The sequence below is a fragment of the Phacochoerus africanus genome, chromosome 2, assembly GCF_016906955.1.
Source record: "Phacochoerus africanus isolate WHEZ1 chromosome 2, ROS_Pafr_v1, whole genome shotgun sequence".
Classification (NCBI taxonomy): Eukaryota; Metazoa; Chordata; class Mammalia; order Artiodactyla; family Suidae; genus Phacochoerus; species Phacochoerus africanus.
This window is the reverse complement of record NC_062545.1, coordinates 272,215,671-272,243,535: the sequence shown is the minus strand read 5'-3', so window position 1 is coordinate 272,243,535 and position 27,865 is coordinate 272,215,671. Positions and strand designations below refer to the sequence as shown.

The following is a 27,865-nucleotide window of genomic DNA, read 5'->3' as shown; positions in this document are numbered from 1 at the left end:
ATCTATCTGTTTGGAAGCCTGGGCGATCTTGACTTGACCCCACCCCTTCTTCCTTGGTTCTCACTGGAGCCGAGCGTTCTAATCTGGGTGGATACGATGCTGTCACACTTTCTTCTCTAGCGCTCCCTGCCCTCCATAGATAAAACCCAACTCTTCAGGCCCGTGTTCAAAGCCCGGTTGCCCTTCCGCCCGAAGGCGCGAGGTCCCCTGAGCCCAGGCGCACCCAGCCCTCCAGCCTAAGTCCAAGCAGAGTTAGGCACCTGTGCGGCCGCCCGGGGCGGCAGTAGAGCGGGTCCCGAGCTTTAGGGAAGCACTGGTCACATGACTGCAGTGATTGGTTGACACTCTGGTCTCCTTGGGTGGACCTCAGGTCTGCGCATCCCTAGCGCCACCATGCGCCGTGCGGCATGTGATCGGCGCCTAAAGCAAAGTGAGCGCATTGCCTGGGGCTGTTAAAAGAGTTGTGGACGGCTTTGAGTAACTGCATAGGGGAGAGAGATCGCTATTTAGTAACGCAGCTCGGTGACTCGAAGTGGGGGCCGTTGAGAAGGGCGCCGGGACGCAGGACCGAGTCGTAATTAAAGGGTCTTTGCTGGCAGCACCATTCGGGGGGCAGGATGCACGCCGGGTTTTGTTGTGGTTGTTTTAACCATTGAACTCAGCCCTCCTCACCCGCCCCCGAGTCAAATCCTAGGGGGAAAAAAACAGTAACTTTCAAACCCACCTCCCATACCTTTTAGGGCAAATTCTTCTGCCCCGCTATGCCGATCGCCTTCTCGCCCGGTCTCAGTCCCCTAATGTACAGCTGCACGCCCCCTCCCATCCCAGCCCCGCGCGGGGCCCCTTGATCGCGGGACAGTGGCATCTGAGGGGAGGTCGGTTGGAGACGGTCCCCGCCAGACGACAGACCACTCTGGGTGGCGACGGATGGACCTTGGGCTCAGAGCCGCCCCTTCCCGATGCGGAGAACGCGGGACGGAGGGTCTGCTCTGCTCAGGACCGCCTCGCAGCCCGGAACTATGCCCTCCACCACCCAGCCGCTGGGTGAGCAGGCACCGCCCCTGCAGCGTTGCGGGTGCGCTGGGCAGGATTTCGCGACGCGGCGGGCGCCACCCGGACCTCCCGGCCTCCAGAGGGCGCTGCCTGAGCCCGGCCTGCAGACCGCCTTCGGAAGCGCCAGGCCCCGGAGGAGCCGCGCGGAGCCGGGGATCCGCGAGCCGGAGCCTCCCGGCCTGTCCGGCCTGCCCTGCCGCTGGGGCCTACGCGACCGCGGCGAGAGTGCGGGGAGGAGGCCGTGCGATTCTCGCCCTGGGAGGCAAGGGGCGCGGGCCGGGCACCGCTGGGGGGACGGCCGAAGACTTAGGGGCCCCTTGAACGGAGGCTGCGGGCTTCGCGGGCAGGTGGGGATACCGGATTTGAAGTGTAATGCTGGCCCTATCTGTAAAGGAAGGGGTTAGTGGAATGGGGGTGGGGAGTAGAGTGGAGGGAAGCCTGTCCTACTTCGTTCTTGGATGAAAGTGAAAGGTAGCGGCGGGGGTGGGGGCGGGGGGCTGATGTTATTGACATAAAATGTGCGCTTGGAACGGGGTGGGCGTATCAAAGGGGTGTGAGTGGAGAGGGGCTGGCATCGGTACGCGATTGGCGCGGAGAAAGGCCGAAGGGTGGGGTGGGAGGTGTATTTGTGTCGGACGCTCCTCCAGGAAGGACCAAGCGGGAGAGTTGGCGAGATAGGGGGCGGGGTCGGACGTTTGAAAGGGGGACTGTTGTAAAGATTTGGGGGAAATTGGCGGGAGGGGGGGGGCGGCGCGAACCCTTCTGCTGGTGGAATTGGAGGGGTATTGAAAGGATGGGCCGCAAGTGTGGCCAGCTCTGGGCAGGACCGGGACAGTAGCAGTGAAACTCAGCCGCGGTATTTGAGCGCCGCGGGCTGAGAGTGGGTGACGGAGATCCGGCCTGACTCCCCCCACCCGCCTTCCCTCAGCCACCATGTTCAACCAGCAGCAGCAGCAGCAGCTCCAGCAGTTCCAGCAGCAGCAGCAGCAGCTTCAGCAGCAACAGCTTCAGCAGCAGCAGCTGCAACAGCAGCAGTTGCTGCAGCTCCAGCAGCTGCTCCAGCAGTCCCCTCCGCAGGCTCCTCTGCCCATGGCCGTCAGCCGGTGAGCTCCCACTGGAGGGGTGGGTGGCTTTAGCCCAGCCCCTCAGATGCATGCCTTGGTGCGTCCCCTCCTCCCAAGACATTTCTCCCAGGAGCATCCCTGTCTGAGTCCTGGAGGTCCCTAGTCCCCACCCCAAGGGGATCCTCTGTCTGCTGTAGAGGCAGGCAGAGAATGGAGGTGAGGGATCTCAGGGAGGAGGGAGGATCTGACTCTCCCAGTGACCGTCTGACTCCTGCTCTCAACACCCAGGGGGCTCCCCCAGCAGCAACCACAGCAGCAGCTCCTGAATCTCCAGGGCACCAGCTCCGCCTCCCTCCTCAACGGCTCTGTGCTGCAGAGAGCTTTGCTTCTGCAGCAGTTGCAAGGTATGGCCGCCGGCCCTGTCTCTCTCCATCCTAAGGGTAGCTCCTCAACAGCCTGGTGGCATTCAATGTCAAGTCCACACGGCAACCCTGAGAGGGAGCTACTGTCAGCGTCCTAGTGATGAGGACACTGAGGCTCTAGGAGGTGGAAGTCCCTCAGTTGCTCAGCTGAATGCAGGTCTGTCTGATCACGGCAGTGTGCCCTTGGCCATGGTGCCAGCTCCGTGGGCGCTACTCAGCACACCTTGCTGACATGCAGATTAGAAGATGATGGGTGGAAAGGTCTATTTTGACCACCCTCCTTCGCATCTTGTTTGGCAGATGAGGAAGCTGAGGTTCAGAGAAGGGAAGTCATTTGCTCTGGGTCACACAGTATCAGTAGTGGTTGAGCTAGATGGAGGCTTGGGCCTCCTGAATGCCTGGATCACTGAATGGATGTCTCTAGCCCTCTGCATTAAGCCTGAGCCCTTACCCGAGTTTTCCCCTGTGGAGAGCTGTCTTTCAGGCCTTCCTTCCGAGATGTGACTCCTAATACTTCAGCCACTGTGGAGGTAATCCCAGGGCGAGCTCGTCTTCAGACCCAGCCCCTCCCGCAGGGTAGCTGTGGCTAGCTGGATGGTCCCCTCAGGGCTGGGAACTGTGCCAAGGCCCTTACAGACTCAGTCCCTTGACTTTGCTGACAACACTTAGGGGAGATACACTCATGATCCCACTTTGCAGATGAAGAAACTGAGGCCTAGGTGTTGACTAGGGGTCTTACTACAGAGCTGTGTTCTGAGACAGCAGACTCTCCTGCCTCCCAGCAGGGTATGCAGCCAGATAAGAAGCTGTGGGCTTCTGGGGCAGGTGTGGATACCGGATTTGAAGTGTAATGCTGGCTCTATCTGTAAAGGAAGGGGTTAATGGAATGGGCGGGGGTAGAGTGGAGGGAAGCCTGTCCTACTTCGTTCTTGGATGAAAGTTCCCTTGGGGCCACGTGGGTGTGGATGGTCCTGGGAGATGGCTTATAAACTAGAGATGGATGGGTAGACAGATAAAACCACACACAGGTACCCACAATGTATACATATTTTCTCACTCTTTTCTTTCTTTTTTTTTTTTTTTGCTTTTTAGGACTGCACCCTAGGCATATGGAAGTTCCCAAGCTAGGGGTCGAATCGGAGCTACAGCTGCCAGCCTACACCACAGCCACAGCAACGTGGGATCCAAGTTGGACCTGCAACTTACACCACAGCTCACGGCAATACCGGATCTTTAACCCACTGAGCAAGGCCAAGGATCAAACCCAAATCCTCATTGATCCCAGTCGGGTTCGTTAACAGATGAGCCATGAAGGGAACTCCTCTTTTCCTTTTTTATTTTATTTTATTTTTTGTCTTTCTGCCTTTTCTAGGGCTGCTCCCACGGCATATGGAGGTTTCCAGGCTAGAGGTCTAATCAGAGCTGTGGCTGCCAGCCTACAACACAGCCACAGCAACGTGGGGTCTGAGCCGCGTCTGCAACCTACATCACAGCTCACGGCAATGCCAGATCCTTAACCCACTGAGCAAGGCCAGGGACTGAACCAGCAACCTCATGGTTCCTAGTCAGATTCATTAACCACTGAGCCACAACGGGAACTCCCTTTTCTATTTTAAAAGTCACAGTCTTCAAAGGAATTTTTTTTTAGGGCCATACCCACGGCATATGGAGGTTCCCAGGCTAGGGGTCAAATCAGAACTATAGTCCCTGGCCTATGCTACAGCCACAGCAGCATGGGATCTGAGCCACGCCTGTGACGTACACCACAACTCAGGGCAATGCTGGATCTTTAACCCACTGAGTGGGGCCAGGGATTGAACCCACATCCTTATGGATACTAATCAGGGTCTTAACCCACTGAGCCACAATGGGAACTCCCAAAGAAATAATTTTAAAAGAGGATAAGACGGAAGTTCCCATCATGACGCAGCAGAGGCAAATCCGACTGGGAACCATGAGGTTGCGGGTTCTATCCCTGGCCTTGCTCAGTGGGTTAGGGATCCGTCGTTGCCGTGAGCTGTGGTGTAGGTTGCAGACGTAGCTCGGATCCTGCGTTGCTGTGGCTCTGGTGTAGGCTGGTGGCTATAGCTCCGATTAGACCCCTAGCCTGAGAACCTCTGTATGCCACGGGAGTGGCCTTAGAAAAGGCAAAAAGACAAAAAACAAAACAAAAAACACCCATTAAAGTGTTGGTGTTTTTCCTCTCTCTCTTTTTTCAAGGTGAAAACTTGGGGATTGGTATGTGGCTGTGGTTATCGATATAAGTGAAAGACTATATCCCGTTTCCTTTTCACTGACTAGAACGGCATGATCATTACCGTATGATTTGACCATCTCTGTAACGATCATTTTTAACAGCTGCTTAATATTCCACTGGAGGTGTATACCCTTGAATCCCTAAATTCTGTACCCTGAATCCCCCTCTCCTACCTCTTCCCCTTCCTTCTTCCCTCCCCTCCCCCTCTTCCTCCTCCTTCTTCTTCGCTATTTTAAACAGTGGAATGAATATTATGTTTGAGACTGTTTTCTTAGATGAGATTCCCAAAAGTAGAAAAGTGGGATAGATGTTTTATGGCTCTTGATAAGTATTGCTAAATTGCTTTCCCAAAGGACTGGACCAGTTTGCAATGCCACCAGCGACATATGAGAGTGCCGGTCTCACTGTGCCCACGGCAACATTGGGTATTATATGCTTTTTTTTATATATATTTACTAATTTGCTTTGCAGAAATGCTCTATCACTAATGTTGTAGTGTACATTTCTTAGAGGGCTGGTGCAGTTGAACATTCTATATTTGTCTGTTAAACATTTGTAATTCTTTTTGTGGCTTGTCCATGTCCTTTGTTCTTTAGAGTGTGCCATCTTTTCTCTTAGTGTTTTTAAGAGCTGGTTGGTGTTCTCTCTGCATATATGTGTCTGTTTTAAGTTAATGTCAGTGAAACAGTAAATATCAGGAACTCTTATTTGTCTCACTGAATCCTGGTAAAACATTGTGAGTGGAGTACCGCTACTATTCCCATTTTACAGATGAGGAAACTGAGGCTGAGAAGGGGGAAACTGATTTGCTCAAGGTCACAGTGCTTGTATTGTAGAGTCTGCACTTGAACCAGCTCTCCCAGCACATCTGTCCCATGCATGCCCTTAACCCCTGTGCTTCTCATCCCAGCACTGGAGCAAGAATTTATTTATTTATGTATTTATTTGTCTTTTTCTTTCTATCTTTATTTCTTTCTTCCTTCCTTTCTTTCTTTCTTTCTTTCTTTTTTTTTTTTTTTTTAACAGGGCCACACCTGCGGCCTATGGAGGTTCCCAGGCTAGAGTTCGAATTGGAGCTGAAGCTGCCAGCCTACACCACAGCCACAGCAACGCAGGATCTGAGCCACATCTGCAACCTACACCACAGCTCACGGCAACGCCGGATCCTTAACCTATCAAGTGAGGCCAGGAATCGAACCCGGTCCTCATGGATGCTAGTCGGGTTCGTTAACTGCTGAGCCACGATGGGAACTCCTGGAGCGAGGATTTAAACTGTCCTTTATTGGGTCAAATGCTTCCCCAGTGCTGGGCCTCTGGGTCAGGTGAGGTGCCTACCCTTAAGGAGTTCCCAGGTTAGGTGGTGGGCAGTAGGAAGCAGACAAGGAAGTTGTGTGGTTGGTCCTAGAACAGGGAAGCTAGGGCCTCTGGGGACACAGAGAGGGTCTGGGAAGGCCTCCCAAAGGAGAACCACCTAAAGAGAGGAATGAAGGAGAGAGTGTAGCAGGGGCAGAACAGCCCAGGAGGAAGGAACAGCATGTGCCAAGGCCCAGAGGCAGGCTAAAGCAGGCTTGTTTGAGGCATGCATAGTAGCAGGTGGTTGGAATAAGGTGGGGGCATTTGTGGGGAGAATTGCAGAAAGGAGATCAGGGAGGAAGGCAGGGCTGGGCCTTGCCTGGTGAGGAGTGGGCTTGGTTCCCAAGCATCAGGGAAGGATTTAGGCAGGGGGCAGGGTGAATTCAGAATGTGGTTTTTGAAAGATCACCGTTTGCTGCTCTCCAGGGCAAAAACTGTGGCTGACATTCACCCGGGATGATGTCAGCTTTGACGGGGTGGTGGGAGTAGAGATTTGAAGGGGAGTCAGGCTGGAAGGGAAGAGGGGGGCAGACAGGGTTGACAGGATTGGTATGGGCTTAAGTGGGGGAGGGGAAAGAGAAGGAGGCGTCAGGAGGGCCCCCAGAATCCTGTCTGGGAGCCGGTGCGTGGACAGCAGTGCCACTCCCAGAGACTGTGGCTCTGCCACTGCTTCCCTCCGTGTCCGTTTTGTCATCAGCAGGGACACTGATACTTACCCTGATGGGGGGGCTTGGTGGGGTGACTGAAGCCATATATAGACAGTGCTTAGCAAGGGCCTCGTTCCCAGGAGGCTTTGGTGGAGGGTAGGGTGTTGATAGGAGAGCCTCCGATTATTCCAGGGGGCAGTCCCCTTCCTGGTTCTTTCCTTGGGTCCCGTGCAGAAGCTTTCACATACCTTGGGGGGTACCCTACAGCATGCCTGAGGGTGAGCCAGGTTGCCGGGGGTGCTCAGTCCGCTGACCTGGGAGCCATGGGGGAGGGAAACGCCCCTCTCCCCCACTGGAACAGAAAACCAGCTCTAAAGCCCCATCCCCACCAGTGCTCCAGGTAGGACTAGGCCTTGGGCTCTCACCCTCCACTCTGACTGCCCCCGGGGCGGGAGTCGTCCTCTTTGCGGTTATCTGTGATGCTCCCAGGATGCTCTGGGGAACTGACCCCTGCCCCTGGCCTCTACCACCCAGCCACAGTTGTAACCCCTCCTCTTCCCTCTTTTCACCCACAGGTAACCTGCGCAGCTACAACCTGGCCGCCCCCAACCTGCCAGCCCCCAGCCTCACCCCCCCGCAGCTGGCTCCCCCAAATCTGCAGCAGTTCTTTCCCCAGGCCACTCGGCAGTCCCTGCTGGGCCCTCCTCCTGTCGGGGTCCCCATGAACCCCTCCCAGCTCAACCTTTCAGGGCGGAACCCCCAGAAACAGGCCCGGACCTCCTCCTCCACCACCCCCAATCGCAAGGTGAGTGGTGGCTGGGGTGGAGCGGGGATGAGAGAGGGAGTACCTGGGGATCCGCCCAGCTCTACCTCCTCTGGCTCACCCTGGCCTTTGGGCAGGTCACACCCCTCTTTGTGCCTCAGTCTCCTCATCTGTAAAATGGGGAGTCGGGGGAGGAGTTAGATTTGTGTGGTGTTTCCCAACTTCAACTATTCCTGAACTCCAGTGTGATTTTGCCACATGCACACACTCCCAGGACTAGTATTTCCTCCTTTTTAATTTCCTATTTCTATTATTTCCAAATGCTACTAATATTATTTAGTAGTATTTCTCTCTTTCTGAAAAAACGGAGATGTAATTGACACATAAATTGTTCAGGAGTTCCCATCGTGGCGCAGTGGTGAACGAATCTGACTAGGAACCATGAAGTTGTGGGTTCGATCCCTGGCCTTGCTCAGTGGGTTAAGGATCCGGCATTGCCGTGAGCTGTTGTGTAGGTCACAGATGCAGCTCAGATCCTGTGTTGCTGTGGCTCTGGCGTAGGCCGGCAGCTACAGCTCCGACTAGACCCCTAGCCTGGGAACCTCCATATGCCGCGGGAGCAGCCCAAGAAATCGCAAATAAATAAATAAATAAATAAATAAATAAATCAATAAATAAAATTGTATTCATGCTAGCTGTAGTCTAACAATCTTCTTTAAATCAGTGCTGCCCAGTGGAGATAAAATGTGAGCCATACGTGTAATTTAAGTTTTTCTAGTAATCACTGTACAAAGAAGTACAGCGAAACAGGTGAAATTAATTTTCCTCACATATTTTATTTAACCCCCTCTGTTAGAAAAATACCATTTCAACATGTAATCAATATAAAGAAATGAACAAGGCATTTTATATTCCTCTGTACTTTCTTCCTTTTTTGTGTACTAAGTCTTTAAAATCCAATCTTATTAGGCTTACCTCTCAGTTTGGCTTGCCACATCTCCGGCACTCAAAAGCCCAGCGCTTGTGGCTAGTGGCTAGTGTCTGGAATGGCACAGCCTTACATGAACTAGCTACTTCTCTGTTACATTTATTTAAGGAGGAAACACTCCCTGAAATAAAAAACAAAAAAACCTCTAAATGAAGAGCCACAGGCAGAAGTAAAAGAAACTTGATTGGGGTAAAACAATGTTACAAAATCCTCAACGCTATACTGTTGCCATCCAAAGCTTCTGGGCCTCCCTACCTCCTGGCCCCTAGGGCTGTTTTTTTTTTTGTTGTTGTTGTTTTTCTTTTTTGGCTGCTGGGTGGCATATGGAGTTTCTGGGACAGGGATCAGATCCCAGCTACAGTCGCACAGTGGAAGTGCTGGCTCCTTTAACCCATGGTGCTGGACTGGGGATTGAACCTGCGTCCTGACGCTGCAAAGACGCCACTAATCCCGTTAGGCCACAGCAGGAACTCCTTTGAGAGGCAGTAAAGGCCTTAAAAGGAGGCCCTCCCTGCCACAAGCAGGAATGCTCAGACTTTCAAAGCAAGGAACCTCCTTCCTGAGGCTGCCCTGCTCCTGGATGTTCTGGAAGCTCCTCACACATCTCGCACTCCTGGGGGCATTGGGGGGGGCAGCACCCCCTTTTCCTGGCTGCTTTCAGGCCAGCCCACAGCGGGAGGTGAGGCGTTTCTCTCCAGTCGGGTCTGTCCTGATGTGATTGTGCCTTTAGTGGCCCCGGCCTTGCCCCCATATTGCATATGGAACCACTGAGGCTCAGAGAGTGGGCGGGTGGGTGCCCTGGGCTGCAGAGCCGTCAAGATAGACCCGGCATCTGGCTCTCCTGACTCACAGGCCAGTGCCCGGGTCCTGCAGGGGGCATGAGGAGATGCCTGTTTCCACTCCATGCCAGACAGTGCCCCGGGCTTAGTTGGAGAGAGGGGAGCCGCAGGCAGAATACTGGAGCTTCCTCGGTGTCCAGAGCCTTGTGTTCATTTAGCAAATATCTGTTAAGTCCCAGCAAGGACTCAGTGGGGCAGAGAAGACATGTGGCCCAGCCGCCCCTGGAGATCACGGGCCGGGGAGGAGCAGGGCGGCGATGATGAGCCACTAGTGCATCTAATGCTCCAGCCAATTAATGATGACTGTGGAAAATGCCACAAAAAGGAACCCCGAAACCCCCTGGGGACCTGTGACTCCAGGTTAGGAGGGCTTCATGCAAGAGATGCCTTTGAGCCTCTGGGAAGGGCTGGGATGTTGGGGAGCCAGAGAAAAAGCCATTAATTCCTGTTGTAGCTCAGCGGTAATGAATCCGACTAGCATCCATGAGGACACAGGTTCGATCCCTGGCCTTGCTCATTGGGTTAAGGATCCGGCCATGCCGTGAGCTGTGCTGTAGGTTGCAGATGTGGCTCGGATCCGGTGTGGCTGTGGTGTAGGCCGGCAGCTGCAGCTCTGATTGGACCCCTAGCCCGGGAACTTCCACATGCCTCAGGTGCAGCCCTAAAAAGCGAAAAACTAAAAACATAGGCGTTCCCGTCGTGGCGCAGTGGTTAACGAATCCGACTAGGAACCATGAGGTTGCGGGTTCGGTCCCTGCCCTTGCTCAGTGGGTTAAACGATCCGGCGTTGCCGTGAGCTGTGGTGTAGGTTGCAGACGCGGCTCGGATCCCACGTTGCTGTGGCTCTGGCGTAGGCCGGTGGCTACAGCTCCGATTGGACCCCTAGCCTGGGAACCTCTATATGCCGTGGGAGCGGCCCAAGAAATAGCAAAATAAAATAAAATAAAAACATAAAGCCAGTGTGGACATTTTGAGAGGGTGAGGGGGGCATGGGGAGAGCAGAAGGTGGGTGTGGAGTAGCAGCCAGAGAGTGCAGGGGTGGGGAGGGGGCCAGTTTCCAGCTTGGGGTGAGGAAGGAGTATCCCGGAGTTCCTGGAAGCCACAGAAGGGTTTCAGCCTGGAAGAGATAAGAAACCAAGTCAGCCTTTGAGAAAGATGCCTCTGGCTGCTTCTTAGCAAAGGGGCGGGGCATCAGGAGGCAGCACCGTGGGCCTGAGAAGGCTTTGCATCCCCCAAACTGGTGTTTACTTAACAGGCAGACAGCCAGCTGGAACCCCCTGGACATGGTGCCTGGGGTATTTAGCATCTTTTCTTGGCAGCTCTGGGGCCAGGCCCCTCCCCCCCCTGGGGGACATGTGACAGCCAGTCTTGGGCAAGGGCATAATTGACTAGAGTGGGTAGCAGAAATCAAAAATGGTTTCTAAAAGGAAGCAGGATTCTTTTTCCCAGACAGTTCCTGTGGAGGGCAGATCGGACCCCCCAGAGGGGTCTGAAGAAGCTGCAGAGCCCCGAACTGATACACCCAAAGGTGAGGAGGGGGGCGGCTGACCCTTCAGAGGGCAGGCGGGTGGGGGCAGGGGTCATCGTGGAGGCAGCTCTGGGAGGCAGGGATCCTGCGGGGGTGGGGGTGGGTGGGGGGGTGGGGGGTGAGTCGGGGGCCCCATCTCCCAGAGCTCATCCCCGCCCCAGCATAGCGGTGACTCACCCGCCCCTCATTCCAGACCAAGATGCTCCCTGCTGCCCTGACAGCATCACTAAGGAGAAATGCACCCCAGCACCTGAGCCTGAGTCTCGTGAGGCATCTGAGCCACCAGCTAAAAAGTCCAAGAGGTAAGTGATGGTGAAAAGCTGTCTAGGGCCCAGATGCCCTTAACCTCATTCCTGCAGAGGTGGGGGGGGGGGGACAAGGAGGGGGGGCGGGATCCTTCAAGGGAGCTAGGAAAAGACCTTGGCCTCTGGCTTGGAGGAAGGTCAGGCCTCATCTGCACCTTACCTGGGAAGGCCTTGGCCAGACAGACTCTGGTGTCTTTGCTGTGACTGAACCACCACCTGGAGGCAGGTGAGGTGGCCAGGTTGGAGGGATGAAGGTGTGCATCCGGGAGTTCCCATTGTGGCTCAGTGGTTAACGAATCCGACTAGAAACCATGAGGTTGCGGGTTCGATCCCTGGCCTCACTCAGTGGGTTAAGGATCCAGCGTTGCCGTGAGCTGTGGTGTTGGTTGCAGACGCGGCTCGGATCTGGTGTTGCTGTGGCTCTGGTGTAGGCCGGTGGCTACAGCTCTGATTAGACCCCTAGCCTGGGAACCTCCACATGTTGCGGATGCGGCCCTAGAAAAGGCAAAAAAGAAAGAAAAAAAAAAACGATGTGCATCTGGGACCTCAGGGAGCGGGCAGAGGGTGGGCAGGCTTACAGGGCTGTGGATACATATTCGCAAGTTGTGGGAACAAATGATCTTTCCAGTTTATTTAGGTGAAACTGAGACCCAGAGAGCCAAAGGGACTCACCCAAATCCCCAGGTGGTACAGAGCAGAGCTAAGACCGGAGCCCGGGTGGCCTTCCTTGAGAGCCTCTGGGACCAGTTGGAAGATCTTAATTTAACTTCCTTTTGATCCTTCCTAGCTCAGAGGAGCCCACAGAGAAGGGTCCCCCAGGGCAACTGCAGGCAAAGGTCCAGCTACAGACCCGGATGACACAGACCCCTGAGCTGCTGCCTGAGCCCCTGGAAGCCCGAGTGCTGCCGCCATTTCAGCCACGGGTTCTGCAAATCCAAGCCCAGGTGCAGCCGCAGACCCAGCCACAGGCGCTACCGTTGAGTGCCCAGGTGCAGCCAAAGCTGCAGAAGCAGGCCCAGACACAGACCTCTCCAGAGCACTTAAGGCCGCAGCAGGTGCAGCTGCAGCTGCAGAAGGAGGCAGAGCCACAGAAACAGGTGCAGCCGCAGGTGCATTCACAGTCCCCAAGGCAGGCACAGCCGGAACCGCAGAAGCAGGCACAGACACAGACATCTCCGCAGATCCCAACAGAAGAACAGCTAAGGATCCGGCCACTGGAGCAGCCGCCAGAGCAAGCTCTAGTGCAGTTGCCAGTGCAGCCACCAGAGCCGGCCCAGAGACATTCTCAGACCCAGCCACAGGTATCGGTGCCGCCATCAGATAAAGCACCGGTTCCGGTTCACTCCACAGTGCTGGACACACCGCCCGAGATGGTAGAAGCTGGAGCAGGTAGGAGTTCCCGTTGTGGCTCAGTGGTTAATGAATCCGACTAGGAACCAAGAGGTTTCGGGTTCAATCCCTGGCCTCACTCAGTGCATTAAGGATCCGGCATTGCCGTGAGCTGTGGTGTAGGTTGCAGATGCGGCTTGGATCCGGCATTGCTGTGGCTCTGGCGTAGGCCGGCAGCTACAGCTCCGATTAGACCCCTAGCCTGGGAACCTCCATATGCCGTGGGAGCAGCCCAAGAAAAGGCAAAAAGACAAAAAAAAGAAAAAAGAAAAAAAAAGAAGAAGCTGGAGCAGGTAAGCGAGTGCTGGCTCCCAGCCGGCCTGGTGATGGGACAGCTCTGCCTGGACCCTTTGTTCCTCCCCTGGCACTGTCCAGCCCTGATTGCCTGCTGCCTGGGACTGAGGGTTGAGCCTGCCTGGATCCAGGGTTCAAGGCCATCTGCACCAGAGGCTTCAAGGTCCTGGCCGTGGGCAAAGAGGGTGGTCTCTCGGGGCCCAGGTCGGAGATGGACCCTGGGAAACAGAGCCTATTTTTCATTTCAGGCCTGGAGGATGCCTCACCAGAGCCAGTGGGTGCCCAGGTCAGCGTGGAGGAGAGCCAGGCGGAGTTGACCGGTGGCCTGGATGTGGGAGAATGTGAAAAAAGAGCAAGAGAGATGCTGGGGGTGGGTAGAGATGCTCTGATGAGGACCACATCCTAAGGCCTAGTGGCGGGAGGGCCTCTTTCTGGCCCCCCCCCCGCCAGGGCCCGCTCATGTTTCCCCCTCTGTAAAGTGGGCTGTCGGGAGGGCCCCTGGCTGTTTAGCACGAGGCTGGCCCTCCCTAAGCACTCAGCTGGCGGCATTTGCTTCTGCTTCCGGTGCAGGTGTGGGGTGCCGGGGGCTCCCTGAAGGTCACCATTCTGCAGAGCAGTGACAGCCGGGCCTTCAGCACTGTACCCCTCACCCCCGGGCCCCGGGCCAGCGACTCCACCTCGGCCACCCCTGCCGTAGCCAGCACGGCCTCTAAGCAGGCCCTTCAGTTCTTCTGCTACATCTGCAAAGCCAACTGCAGCAGCCAGCAGGTACTGCCACCTGCGCTGGGTGGGCGGGGAGGTCTCATGGGCAGGTGGAGGGTTTGGGGTCTCTGTGAAATGCCCGGGCTGCCCTTCCCACTGCTGCCTGAGTGGCCACGTGGGCCCTCAAGCCCCACCCCCAGGAGCTGGACACTTGTTTACACAATATTTTCCAATTAGCCAAAGGGGCAGGATTTTAGAGTCAGGTGGACCTGGTTCAAATCAGGCCTGACCAGCTGTGGGGAGTTTGGAAGGTGAATTCTACTGTATGTGCCTCAGTTTCCTCCCATGTCAGGTGGAGAACCATTTTTTTTTTAACATTTTTATTTGGTTTTTGTCTTTTTAGGGCTGCATACGTGGCATATGGAAGTTCCCAGGCCAGAGGTCAAATCAGAGCTGTAGCCACCAGCCTATGCCACAGCCACAGCAACTCGGGATCCAAGCTGTGCCTGTGACCTACTCCCATAGCTCCTGGCAACACGGGATCCTTAACCCATTGAGCAAGGCCAGGAATGGAACCTGCATCCTCATGGATCTTAGTCAGGTTCATTACCGCTGAGCCACAGTGGGAACTCCAGGTGGAGAAACATTTAGAACCCACCTCACTGGGGGGTTCTTGGGATTCAGCGACTCGTAGCACCATCCCGCTCTTATTATTATTGCTATTGTTACCTCCATCCCCATGTCTCGTCTGAGATGGGAAGTAGTCAGATTCCTCCTTGTGGTGGAGACACTCAGTCTCCAGCGGGAGCAGAGGCACAGGCTGGTGTGTGCTTCCTCTGTGGCTCAGTTGACTGTCCTTCTCTGTCCCACACGGGGTTGTAAGAAAAACAGCCTCACGGTGGTGGGGGGGCCCCACCCTTGCCCACTGTTCCGGGGCCGCTCCTCAGGCCCCTTCCTCGCTCCCACCTGCTGCAGGAGTTCCAGGACCACATGTCGGGGGCCCAGCACCAGCAGCGGCTCGGAGAGATCCAGCACATGAGCCAAGCCTGCCTCCTGTCCCTGCTGCCTGTGCCCCGGGACGTCCTGGAGAGAGAAGACGAGTGAGTGTGGGCTCTCGGGGGCTCTGGGCTGGCAGGGGGCTGGGAGGCGGCAGCTTGCAAGCCAGCCCAGGCTGAGACGGGCCCCGAATCCACCATCCACAAGGTCTGCTTTGGGGTTAAGCTTTGCCTTCCCCCCGACACTTCTTCACACCATTAACTGTGTGGCCTTGGACCTCAGTTTTCCTTATCTGTAAAATGGCCTGGCGAGGGCTATAATGCACAAATTCATGAACTAGATGGTCTCTCTCTCTCTTTTTCCTTATAGGGCTGCACCTGCGGCATATGGAGGTTCCCAGGCTAGGGGTCAAATGGAGCCGCAGCTGCCGGCCTACGCCACAGCCACAGCAACTTGGGATCTGAGCCACATAAGTGACCTACACCACAGATCACAGCAACGCAGGATCCTTAACCCACTGAGCGGGGCCAGGGATCAAACCTGCATCTTCATGGATGCTGGTTGGGTTCATTACCGCTGAGCCATGTGGAGACTCTAGACAGTCTCGTGAGGTTCCACACAGACAGGAACAGGGTGACCATCTCTGGGAGGGAAGTGGGGTGTGGCAGAGACCCCTGCTCCCCTGACATACGTGCTGACCCCGGCCACAGGGGCATGATGGTCGGGATCTTGGGGCCCAAGGGTAGAGCTTCCCTGCGTCTGCCCTGTCTTTGTCCTGAGGACCTGGTCCATCGGAAACGTCAGCCCTCCCAGAGTTGAGGACTGGCTCCTGGGAAGCTCTGCAGGCAGCCACAGAGGCTGCAGGGGTGGGAGGCGTCATCGGTGGGAGAAGGAAAGTGGCACTGGCTCAGGCCACCCTGGGGCATGTGAGTTCCGTCTCACGGGAGCTGCCCCTCAGCTCTAATCTCCTAGTTTTTCAGAAGAGTGTAGAAATCCATATTTGTATGTGAATCTCCCAATTTAAAAATGTTAACAGTTCAATTAAAACAAGATGAGGGAGCTCCCGTCGTGGTGCAGTGGTTCACGAATCCGACTAGGAACCATGAGGTTGCGGGTTCGATCCCTGGCCTTGCTTCGTGGGTTAAGGATCCGGCGTTGCCGTGAGCTGTGATGCAGGTTGCAGACACGGCTGGGATCTGGTGTTGCTGTGGCTGTGGTGTAGGCCAGCAGCTGCAGCTCCGATTTGACCCCTAGCCTGGGAACCTCCACATGCCGAGGCGGTGGCCCTAAAAAGCAAAAAAAAAAAAAAAAAAAAAAAAAACAAACGAAAGCAAAACCACCCCAAAACCAAGATGAAACAAGTCCTCTGGAGGCCAAATCAAACCCTTTCACAGGCTGGGTGGGCCCTGGGTTCACGGTCAAGGACTTTGCGGTGAGATGAGGGGACAGGACGAGCCCTCAGGTGGCCTCCGCTTGCACTGAGTGACGTGGGGCGCTCTCTCCAAAGGCCGCTGTGTCTCTGTTAGCCAGTCCTCACATCAAGAAGCTTTCCTGTGGCTCCGTAGGATGTTCTCGAACTTTAGACCTCCCCCTGTTTGCTGACCTAGGAGTTACACGTGGGTGAAATAATGGTGGAGACAGGAAAAAGCTGACTCACAGATGTTCCTTGTGGGATTAACGCAAAATCGTGAACAAATTTTGTCGGAAATGATCTAAAATGTCCCAAACTAGGGACTAGTTAGATCAGTTAAAGGCTTATCCACTTAGAAATTCCCGTCATGGCGCAGTGGAAATGAATCCGACTAGGAACCATGAGGTTGCAGGTTCGATCCCTGGTCTCGATCGGTGGGTGAAGGATCTGACGTTGCTGTGGCTGTGGTGTAGGCTGGCAGCTGTAGCTCCGATGAGACCCCCTAGCCTGGGAACTTCCATATGCTGCAGGAGCTGCCCTCAAAACAAAAACCAAAACCACCACCACAACAAAAAAGGCTTATCCACTTGGTGGAAGTAACTAACACAGAGGACAATGGCAGAGAATTTCTGCCAATGTGGAAGCATATGCATGATGCGATGTCAAGTTAGAACAAGATCCAAAATTGCATTTGCAGAAGGATCTTGATGACATAAAAATAGATCTTGCTGCAGAAGAAAACTGCAGGGACGCAGCCCAATCTGTTAATGAGCTTCACGTGGAGAGGGTTTGTCGCATGGTCTCCCGATGACACCTGCCCTTGAATCCTAACTTGACCCCTCCCAGAATGTGGCCGTCCTTCAGCTGGGCTGCCTGTCCTTCCGACACAGTCAGGAACTCGGGGCTGATCCCATACCAGGCCCGGTGGATGTTGGGCTGCAGGCCTGGCCCCCCAGAGCTCACAGTCCAATGGGGGCAGAGAGAGGGTCAGGTCCTCCCAATCCATCATGGAAAATGCTGTGACAGTGGCACTTTGGGGTCCCAGAGAGGGGCCTGGCTTCCTGAGATGGGGGTAGGTCCAGGAATGGGAGGAGGGGCAAGAAGAGGCAGATAGGGCCCTTAAACGGGAGGATAAAGTGACATTCTCAAGGCCAGTTTGCCTCAGTTGTGTCACCGTCCTGGGGGCCTCCTGGTATCCCCAGTGCCTCTAAATCTCATTTCCCCTCAGGTTTTCTCGCTCATTCTTGTTAAAGTGTTCTTCCAGATGACCTGCAGAACCCCCTCCCCCCCTTTTTTTTTTTCTTTATTTTGCTTTTTAGGGCCATACTCACGGCATATGGAGGCTCCCAGGCTAGGGGTCAAATCGGAGCTACAGCTGCCGGCCTACGCCACAGCCACGCCAGATCCAAGCCACACCTGTGACCTACACTGCAGCTCACCGCAATGCCAGATCCTTAACCCACTGAGCGAGACCAGGGAATGAACCTGCATCCTCGTGGATCCTAGTTGGGTTTCTTAACCGCTCAGCCACAAAGGGAAGTCTGCAGAACCATTTTGTTTAAGTTTCCAAGAGTGATTCTGTTGGAATCGCATTCTGTTTATGGAGCGGCCAGGAGAGCTGCGGTCTTTGCAACGAGAGCCTGGTGTCACTGTACTTGTTTTGATTGTCACCATTCAGAGAGCCTCCGCCGAGGCGCTGGTGCAACACCTGCCAGCTCTACTACGTGGGGGACCTGATCCAGCACCGCAGGACGCAGGACCACAAGGTACCAGCCAAGGGCTGGGAGGGAGGGAGCCCAGGCTGGGAATGGGAAGTTAATATCTGTCTTCGTCCCTGTGTGGCCACAATTCACGAAGAGCCAGTCATTCTTCTTCTTTGGGCTTCGGTTTCCCCATCTGTCCGGTGGGGATAGGCGCCACCTCGGCCTGCATTCAGTGCCGGGGCTTGTGGTCCTCAGCCACCTGCCCTCTCTCCCTGTCTCCTGACTGTCCTGTCTCTGTTCCCATCTGCTGTCCCATCTTGCAGCCCAGGGAGGGAATGTGTTTGCCTGTGTTCAGTGGAGCACACTCCGCAGGTGTGGGGGGCCTGGCTGGTGGGAGGCGAGGGCTCACTGGGCCCTGCCTGGTTGCACCTGGGGACGCCGCCCACCGCCCACTGCCCACTTGGCCTGCCTGCCTTTCCCCAGATCGCCAAACAGTCCCTGCGACCTTTCTGCACTGTTTGCAACCGCTACTTTAAGACCCCCCGCAAGTTTGTGGAACATGTGAAGTCCCAGGGGCATAAGGACAAAGCAAAGGAGGTAACCCCAGCTCCCCTCAGAGGACACGGGCCCAGAGAGGTACAGAGCCTTGGCCCAGGCCACACCGCAAGTTGAGGTTTCGCCCAGTCCAAAGTCACAGCATGTCCGCAGGGATGGGCGCTCTCTGGGGTGCGGGGTGGGCCGGATGTGGTCCCTTGGCTGCCCAGAGCTGACCTGAGCCCTCACCCGCCCCTGGGGGAAGCTGAAGATGCTGGAGAAGGAGATAGCTGGCCAAGACGAGGACCACTTCATCACAGTGGACGCCGTGGGCTGCTTCGAGGGCGATGAGGACGAGGAGGAGGAAGATGATGACGAAGACGACATCGAGGTCGAGGAGGAATTCTGCAAGCAGGTGCTTAGCAGGAGGGGCTGTGGGAAGGAGGCTGGAGGGCGGACTCCCGGCCCGGGAGGGACCTCACCCCACCTCCCGGGGCCCCGGAGGCCCTCTGCTGGCATTTGTAGACATTAACATGTGCCACAATTTAGTATTAATAGGCACTGGGTCCTAGAGTTCCCGTCGTGGCGCAGTGGTGAATGAATCCGACTAGGAACCATGAGGTTGTGGGTTCGATCCCTGGCCTCGCTCAGTGGGTGAAGGATCCGGTGTAGGTTGCAGACGTGGCTCGGATCCTGCATTGTTGTGGCTCTGGTATAGACCAGCAGCTACAGCTCTGATTGGACCCCTAGCCCGGGAACCTCCATATGCCGCGAGAGCGGCCCAAGAAAATGGCAAAAAGACAAAAAAAAAAAAAAGGCACTGTATCTTATATGACAATGTGTACATATCCATCATGACAGCTGTAGCGTGGCAAGTGAAACACGCAAGGCCTGGGAGTTCCTGTTGTGACTCAGTGGTGACAAACCTGACTAGTGTCCACGAGGATACGGGTTCGATCCCTGGCCTCGCTCAGTGGGTTAAGGACCTGGTGCTGCTGCACGCTGCGGCATAGATCACAGGTGTGGCTCAGATCCGGCGTGGCTGTGGCTGTGGCTGTGGCTGTGGCGTGGGCTGGCGGCTGCAGCCCAAATTTGGCCCCTAGCCTGGGAACTTCCATATGCCGAGGGTGTGGCCCTAAAAAGAATAAATAAATAAATAAATAAATAAATAAGAAAATAAATAAAGGTATGGGGTGGGGCAGGGGGTGGACCTAGGTCTTATATACAGGAAAAGCCAGTGTAAGATGACAAGGTTGATGATGGCGGGAGCCATCACCAGTTTTTGAGCACTTCCTGTATGCCAGGCATTGTACCAAGCACTGTTCTGGCAGAATCTCGCCGACTTTCACGTCAGGAATGGAGACTGCGGAGCCTGTGCTCAAAATACCTCAGCTCTGCTGCCTCCCATGAGCGAGGAGCTGGAGGAATTTTTCTGTTTAACCAATGTGTCCAGAGCACCTGTTCTGGGCCAGGCCCTCGAGATGAGGGATACGCGGGGGCCACGGTACCTGCTACAGTCCTAGGTGGCGAGGGGGCAGGTGCACAGAAGGGTCATGGATGGAGGGTGGCCTTGGTGGCCTCCAGTGAGGAGCAGCTTGGGGGAGAGGCCAGCTTGGCTGCTCAGCCTTCAGCATGAGTCCGCTCCTTGGCCTGACCTCTGAGCCTGTGGCCTCTGCTTAGAAGTAACTGTCCCCACTCTGGGAGTTCCCATCGTGGTGCAGCGGAAACAAATCCGACTAGGAACCGAGGTTGCGGGTTCGATCCCTGGTCTCGCTCAGCAGGTGAAGGATCTGGCATTGCCGTGAGCTGTGGTATAGGTCACAGATGCGGCTCGGATCCTGTGTTGCTGTGGCTGTGGCTGTGGCCAGCAGCTGTAGCTCTGACTCGACCTCTGGCATCCTGTGAGTGTGGTCCTAAAAAAGCAAAAAAAAAAAAAAAAAAAAGAAGAAGTAACAGTTCCCACTCAGACTGAAGGGAGGAGCCATAGCCGAGTTCCCCTTGTGGCTCTGACTAGGATCGATGACGATGCAGGTTTGATCCCTGGCCTCACTCCACAGGTTAAGGATCCTGCCTTGCCCTGTAGGTCGCAGTCATGGCTGGGGATCTGGCGTGGCTGTGGCTCTGGTGTAGGCTGGCAGCTACAGCTCCGATTCAGCCCCTACACTGGGAACCTTTATATGCTGCGGGTGCGGCCCTTAAAAAAAAAAAAAAATGCCACATCTGTTTGCCTGGCAGGTGGTGGGAGGCACTGTCAGGCGGGGTGGGGCTGATGTGGCTGGAATCACATGGCCTTGTCTGGAAGAGGCTCGTGTCCAGCAAGTGACAAGAGGGGTCCGTGATCACGTAAAACCCACCCCACCCCGGGTGAGGCGGCTGCAGCATCAGGCAGGAATTCAGGGAGCTGGCAACGGGCTCCTGGTTAAGAGAGGGTAACCAGGGTTGACTGGTTACCTGCTCCTCCATAAACCAGTTAGTTGTGTGACCCTGAGCGAGTGCGTTAACGTGCCTCATTTTCCTCTTATGGAAAATGGGGAAACCATGGAAAGTTGTCATGAGGCTTCATAACATGGCTGATGACGCAGGTGTTGGGCACACCTGGCATGGACTGTGGCCATTGCGGGAGCAGGAGGGCTTCCTGGAGGAGGGCACTGGTGGAGCCAAGCCTAGAAAGAATAGATTGGGAAGGGCGCCTGGGGTGGCGGGGGGTGGGGGGCCAGGATCAGCATGGGCGCAGGCTCGGAGAAGGCCACCCACAACCCCTTGGAAATCAGGGGGATGGTGGTTGAAGAGCACGGGCAGGTTCCAGGCCCCACTCGCTTTTGGGAGGAGGCCAGGGGACGCCAGAACCAACCGCGGCCCACACTTGTGTGTTTCCAGGTGAGATCCCGAGATATCTCCATAGAGGAGTGGAAAGGCTCGGAGACCTACAGTCCCAACACCGCATATGGTAAGATCCCAGGCCTGACCCTGCCTGCAGGAGCTGCAGCCCCCAGGCCCAGCCTCCAGGTGACCTCCCCACCCCACCCCACCCCACCCCCAGATCCCAGCCACAGCGTCCTGCCCAGGCATCCTCTCCCTGCCACTGCCCCCATCCTCTTCTCCCACCTGGAGTGTGGGGGAGCAAATGGACCCCCAGAGAGGGGCGACACCTGGCTGGCTGGCGGGGGGCGGGGGGGGACATGAGTGCTCAGACCCTGCCATCCCGCAGGTGTGGACTTCCTGGTACCCGTGATGGGCTACATCTGCCGCATTTGCCACAAATTCTACCACAGCAACTCGGGGGCCCAGCTTTCCCACTGCAAGTCCTTGGCCCACTTTGAGAACCTGCAGGTGAGTCGGGCCTCCTGCCGAGGGAGTCAGATGCCATCCAAGCTGACGGCAACGGCCAGGGGCCTCCTCTCTTCGGTGCGTGGCCTCAGCCCCCGAAGGCAGAGGCTCGGGGGACAAAGGGAATCAGAGCCAGGCTGGGGTTAGTCTCTTTTTGCAGTTGCTCCGGGGGGTTGCTGAGGCCCTGGCTGTTAGAGCTCTGGCCCAGAGAGGCTGAGCACATCACACAGGGTCACACAGCATATCTGGGGCTGACCTGCACTCTCTGTGTCCAGAAATACAAGAAGGCCAAGAACCCCAGCCCCACCACCAGGCCCGTGAGCCGCCGGTGTGCCATCAATGCCCGCAACGCCCTGACTGCTCTGTTCACCTCCAGCGGCCGCACACCCACCCAGGACACAGCCAAAACCCCCAGCAAGGTGACAGCCCAACCCCCTCAGCCCCCACTACCCCGACGCTCGAGCCGCCTCAAAACCTGATGGAGGGGGCGCCCCACACCCACCCCGTCTGGGTCCAGATCTGCTAAGCTTCTTAGGAATCTGTGTGGAGACTTTGACATGGTGTTTTACTCAAAATCAAATAAAAAAAGGTAGTTTGGGAGTTCCCATCGTGGCACAGCAGAAACGAAACCAACTAGGAACCATGAGGTTGTGGGTTCGATCCCTGGCCTCCCTCAGTGGGTTAAGGATCTGGCATTGCCATGAGCTGTGGTGTAGGTCACAGACGCAGCTTGGATCCCATGTTGTTGTGGCCGTGGTGTAGGCCGGCAGCCGTAGCTCCATTGGACCCCTAGCCTGGGAACCTCCATATGCCGTGGGTCCCACCCTAAATTAAAAAAAAAAAAAAAAAAGGTAGTTTTGGGGTCTAGTCCTGGGCAGGGCACGGGGGGGTGGTGGTGCCCAGCCAGCTCCCCACCTCTCTAGGTAGTGTGGTGGTAGAACTAGAAGGTCAAAGACAGGCTCTGAACCAGGGACTCGGGGATTCTAAGGTGTAACCTCTCTGAGCCTCGGTTTCCCTCTTAATAATGTGTCAGCTAGGAAAGTGCTACCTTCAAGTACGATCTCATTTAATCTTCACCAAGACCTCAAGGTCTGTTTGTTAGCCCCAAATTACAAATGAACAAACGGAGCCCTAGCAAGGTCACGTGCTTGCTGAAGGTCCTACATCTGAGGTGTGGCCAGGATTTGATGCCAGGCCTGAGCTCTGGGCCCCCGGGCTGGCCTCTCTGTAGCTGGACCCCACGGAAGTCAAAGTGCAGGAGTGGGGGCCCTCGCTGCTCCAAGTTCATGGTTTACTAGCTGGGACCCCACCCTTCTTGTCAGGCGACCTTATGATGAATCATTAGTGAATGGGGCCCAGGCTGAGCTGGCTCTAGTTCTCCTTCCCCACCAGGAAAGACCCCTGGGGACAGACCAGCAGCCCAACCCTGTTCCTGGCCAGCGGGGGAAACTGAGGCCAAGAGCGGGACGGTGCTACCCAAGGTGGCCCAGCCTATCTTGGCGTCGGCTGTCTTAGTGAAAGGCCCTAGAACACAGAGAAGCTGAGCACAGCACACGGGGTTGCACAGCATTGTCCGACGCTGTCTCAGCTGGGCTGGGCAAGTAGCTGCTGGCCAGGGGCACACCAGGCGGGGAGGAAGCCCTGACCTCACCTGGACCTCCGTGTCCAGAAATACAAGAAGGCCGAGACCCACAGCGCTACCACCAGGCCTATGAGCCGTCAGTACATGGTCGGTGCCTGGGGTTCCTCCACTGCCCTGTTTGCCTCTGGCAGCCCCTGGGGCCCTCATCCCAGGATACAGAGGAGAGAGGCACCGTGGTTTTGGAGACCCATTTAATGTGGACACTCAAGGCCTGGGCAGAGTGGGAAATGTCCAGGAGTTGGGCAGGCAGGCAAGGTGGGTGGGTGCAGGCCCACCCCTGGCCCCAGGAGGGGGAGGCTGGCAGGTGGGGAGGCCGGCCCAGGCACGCCAAGGGAAGGACCAGAAGGGTGGCCTAGGCAGGCAGACCCAGCGGGAGATCTGTAGGCCGGCCCTCGAGAAGGTACCTAAGCCAGGCAGTGAGTGCTCAGCCAGGGCCTGGCTCAGGGAGGCAGGGTTGGGGCCTGGCTGGGAGCTCCCAGAGCCTAGGGGCTGGCATCGCTGGGGGCCTCCCCGAGCTGCTGCTGGAATTCAAGGCGCGTCTGCCGGTTGGATTCAAGCAGCTCCTGGAGGCGAGCGTGGAGGTGGTCATTCTTCTCCTCCAGGTGGTCCAGACAGGAGTTGATCTGGTCCAACATGGAGTTGATGGCAGCATATTCTGGGAAGAAGGGAAAAGAGAGTCAAGGTCCCGTATCTCCTCAGATCTCACAGGCACCCTCCTCTCCACCACTGTCCCCCAGCCTGCCTCTCGAAGGGCTTTGGGCAAGCCCCTGTTTGTTCCTGAGCCTTGGTGTCACCATCTGGAAAATGGGTGGATATCAAAAGAGGAAATGCTTTGGAAAATACCTCAGCCCATCATCCTTTTGTCTAGGGGCAAGGGGGTGGGGTTGTCACAGGGAGGTCAGCCAGACAGTGTCCTGCTTGGCAAGTCTTGCCAGGCGCCAGGTCTCCTCACCCCTTCCTGCAGCAGCTGCCTAGAGGCCAGAGCCCCTGTTTCTGAGTCAGGCCATCAAAGCCTCTGTCCCTAGGCAGGCCCTACTCTCCAGCCCTTCCTGGCTCCCCCCTGCCCTGAGGATAGGGCTCCCAGCAGACTCCAGGGCCCTGCGCTCTTTTCCTGCCCCGCCTATGCTGCTTCTTCCTTTGCCTCACACCTGCCTTTGCTCACCTCAGGCCCCTTGAACATGCTGTGGCCTCTGCCTGGAATGTGCTGTGTCCTCCTTCTGTCTTCTTTCCCTCCTCTCCTCCTGGGTGAGTCCCACTCATCCTTCAAGTCCTCAGCGTGGATGGTCCACAGGGAGGCCTCCCAGGCCTGGCTGGATCAGGCCTCTCTTCCTGTTCCCCTTGCCTACTGACAGCTCCTCGGCCCTCCCCTCCGGATCATCTGCTCTGGTGGCGAGCTAACCTGTCTCCCCCATAGACTATAGCGAGCGCTCTGTGAGAGGTGGAATGGCCTTGTGGTCACTGCTGTCTTCCCCCGTGCTCTCCATGTCACACAGTAAGCATTTGTTGAATGAATGAATGAATGAATGAATGAAGTCCGACTTTCCAGCCTTCTTGCCTTTGCTTAACTGTTCCTGCCATCTGGAATGCCTCAACCACAAGAGCCGTGCAAGGACCCGCTTCCAAATGCCTCCTCTTCCAAGACTCCTTCCCTAGTCTCCACCAGAAACCATCCCTCCCTCCTCCACAGACACACCTGACCTGCCTCTCTCGGCAACACCATGTCCCTTAGGACCCAAGGTCTGGGCCTGTGCCTACTGCGGGACCCAGTTCTGAGCCAGCCTGTGACTCAGATACATTCAGCTGCCAGCTTGGGACAAAGGGGAAGCGGCTGGCAGTGGCTGCACATGGCCAGGGCTGGAGGACAGTGTCTGGGATAAGGGTGCAAATGCGTGCGCCTTCTGGGGGATGGGCGCCCACTGCCCAGCGTTGGCACAGCTCACAGGGGACAGGAGTCCTGGAAAGCCTCTGCTGGATCTTAGAGTCCAATCCCCTTGTGGTACAAGAGGGGAGACCAAGGCCCAAGAAAGCAGGGTCTTCCAGCTGGTTGTTGGCAGAGCCAAAGTTCAGGCTTGGGGAGCAGGGACATTTGGGTTTCAGTCCCAGCTCTGGCCTGTCCCAGCAAGTTACTGCACCTTTCTGAAGAAGGGGGGGGACAAGAACTTTCCCAAGGGTTGTTGTGAGCATTCAAATGCAGATATCAAGACCCCAGGGTCTGGCCACAGCAAGCACTTAGTTCAGTATTTCGCATTCCGGTTGGGAAACCCAAGAGAGGAAGAAGATGGGGGAGGCAGAAGTCTCCACTTCTGGGGCTCAGCTTCGTCTGTCAAGTGTCAAGGGTGCTTCGAAGTCCCAAGCCTTTGTCTTCCGATGGGGACGCCCTCTCCACCCCCCACCCTGCCATGCACTAAGTCCAGGGAATCTGCCAACTCCCACTCGGTGTGACTCCCAGGAGGCCCTCCCTGATGCTCCCACCACAGCTCCCAGTGCGATTACCACGCCTGGCGGCTGTCCACCAGCAGTGCCCCCGGCAAACCGGCAGCTTACCACTTACCCCACTTACTCTACCTCTTTATTAAACACAGACCCTGAGAGAGGACGTGTTCTAAAGCTATTGTGGTGATAGGTGCACAGCTCTTTGAATAACCTAAAACCCACCGAATTGTACAATTTAATTGGCTAGATTGTATAGGATGTGAATTATAATTCAATAAAGCTGTTACTGAAAACAAACCAAAAGCAGACTCCATACTTAGCCCATGCTTACTGTCCTGCCCTCTAAATTAATAAACTAATTTTTATTACACTGAAGGGAATAATAACCACTTTCAGAACACTTGCGTGCTTGGAACCTGCTAAGTATTTTCCATTCATTTTCTCATTTAATCCTGGCCCATCTCAATGCAGGAGACACTAACCATCATTCTTATTTTGCAGATGGGGAAACGGAGGCTCCAGAAGGTGAGAAGGGAGCTGACGGTTCTCTCTCCACACCCCCACCCCCACCCCCCGCAGTGCTGTGCAGGCAACAGGCGGCTTTAGTAAGCAAGTCACATTCGCCAGGGCTCCAAGCCACACCAGCAAAGGGGGCAGGGGATGCTGATTCAGCAAGTTGGCACGCCCACCCAGAGGGTCCACGCCCGGCCCCGCCCCCCCCAGGAGCCTCGGTCCCCACAAGGACTGAAAGAAGTGGCTGGAACAAATCCCAGTCCCCAAAGAGCGAGTGACCCTGAAGCGGCCTCAGTTTCTCCGTCTGGAAAACGGGGGTTTGCCCACGGAAGTTCCCGATTGCTACGGTTTCCAGGGACCCGCTGGCAGCGCGCTCCCGGAACCCCGGGAGGGCGCCTGCAGCTCCGGACCCACCCTGGGGCGGGGGGATGGGGAAGGCTCTGCAGTCCCTTCCCTGCCCCTATCCCAAGCTCCAATTCCCCTTCTCAGGAGGGCACCCCCGAGAAAGCAAACGTCGCTTCAGCAGCCCCTCTGGGTCACCTGCTTCCCCGAAGCCGTCATTCTCGCCTTCCGCGCCCGCCTCCACCGGCATGCCCAGGTCCCCGTTGGGGCCCGACATTGCGGGCTCGGGCGCCGCAAGGACCGCGCGACGATGGAAAGCGGCGACGGTCGCGCAGACAGCCGGCACCAGGCGGAAGGTGGAGGCGGTGAATGGAACTCGGAGCCGGAAGGGTGGAACTCGCCGGAGGAAAGCGCCTGGGTGGCCGGGGCCCCGCCCCCGAGGCCGGAGCCCCGGGGCCCTAGCTCCGCCCTCTCTCCGCCCCACCGCCGGAACTCCGCCCCTGTTCTGTCGCCAGACTCCGCCCCTACACTCGAGCCCCGCCCTCACCCTGCCTCACAGTCGAGCTCCGCCCACTTCCGCCCGACGTCCTCCGACCCCAGCCCAGGCCGCGGGCCCACCCCGATCCCGGCCGCCGGGAGAGACCATCCTGGGGCATCCTACCGAGAATGTCAGGTGGTGCGGGCTTGGCCCTCGGCGAGGGCAAGTGAGCCCGACAGAGGAGCAGGGCAGCCTGGGACCCCTACTCCGACCCATACTGCAGCTGAGGACCTGCGGGTAAGCTAGCCAGCGCCTCTGCGTGGGCAAAATCTGAGATGCGTAGTTTCCAGGGCCCCCAAGGTATGGAGAAGGTATCCGTTCACAGCCACCTTGAGAGTCATGGTCAGGAGAGTGCAGCTTGTGGCTGTCAGTCGGGGAAGGCTTCCGGATAAAGTCTACCCAGCTGCCATCACACCCTATCCTTTTTACCAGCTGGGAAGGGGAGGCCTGCCCAAAGTCACCCAGCCAGAAAGCGTTGCTCCTGAGCTGGACTCAGAGCCGTGAACCCGTTCAGGGGTGCCGCTGAGTCAGGTCCGCGTCTGGGGAGAGGGGCTCACTTATTGGGGCTCTTGTAGCTGAAGCTGCTAGGAGGCCCCATGGCTGCTACAGCCTGGTCCTGGCCTCACACTGGCGGTTCCTGCGAACAGGCCAGCCTCTAGGTGGGGGTCAGGCCCAGACCCCGATGATGACAGCAGGAAGGGATCCTCTCTGTCCCAGAAGCTGCCTTATTGTTTCAACTGAGCAACACGGAGGCACAGTGAGTCCTCCTGTGGTCAGAGCCACCACTGACTTACATAACGGCAGCCCTGCCTTCCCCTTAAC

At 56.4% G+C, this 27,865-nt stretch overlaps 2 protein-coding genes across 3 annotated transcripts; one reads left to right on the top strand and one right to left on the bottom strand.

Annotated features, from left to right (window-relative positions):
- The first annotated feature begins 1,219 nt into the window (after positions 1-1,219).
- CIZ1 (CDKN1A interacting zinc finger protein 1) lies at positions 1,220-22,175 on the top strand. 2 transcript variants are annotated; one of them, XM_047768529.1, is made up of 17 exons: positions 1,220-1,400; positions 1,982-2,156; positions 2,406-2,521; positions 5,150-5,221; positions 7,372-7,601; positions 10,836-10,914; positions 11,108-11,216; positions 12,007-12,608; positions 13,151-13,272; positions 13,473-13,670; positions 14,580-14,704; positions 17,690-17,777; positions 18,198-18,311; positions 18,514-18,663; positions 21,126-21,195; positions 21,457-21,578; positions 21,851-22,175. In XM_047768529.1, exons 2-17 carry the CDS (start codon positions 1,987-1,989, stop codon positions 22,052-22,054), a joined length of 2,571 nt encoding a protein of 856 aa, XP_047624485.1. In that variant the 5' UTR covers positions 1,220-1,400; positions 1,982-1,986; the 3' UTR covers positions 22,055-22,175. The 2 variants fall into 2 exon arrangements, with proteins under 2 accessions (XP_047624485.1, XP_047624484.1); XM_047768528.1 differs by having other exon boundaries at positions 1,221-1,400; positions 10,821-10,914.
- Positions 22,176-23,391: 1,216 nt separating this feature from the next.
- Positions 23,392-27,071, bottom strand: BBLN (bublin coiled coil protein). The gene is made up of 2 exons (XM_047768532.1): positions 26,704-27,071; positions 23,392-23,872 (listed from the first exon to the last, which is right to left on the bottom strand). The coding sequence occupies exons 1-2, from the start codon at positions 26,780-26,782 to the stop codon at positions 23,700-23,702; spliced, it is 252 nt and encodes an 83-aa protein (XP_047624488.1). The 5' UTR covers positions 26,783-27,071; the 3' UTR covers positions 23,392-23,699.
- Positions 27,072-27,865: the final 794 nt, after the last annotated feature.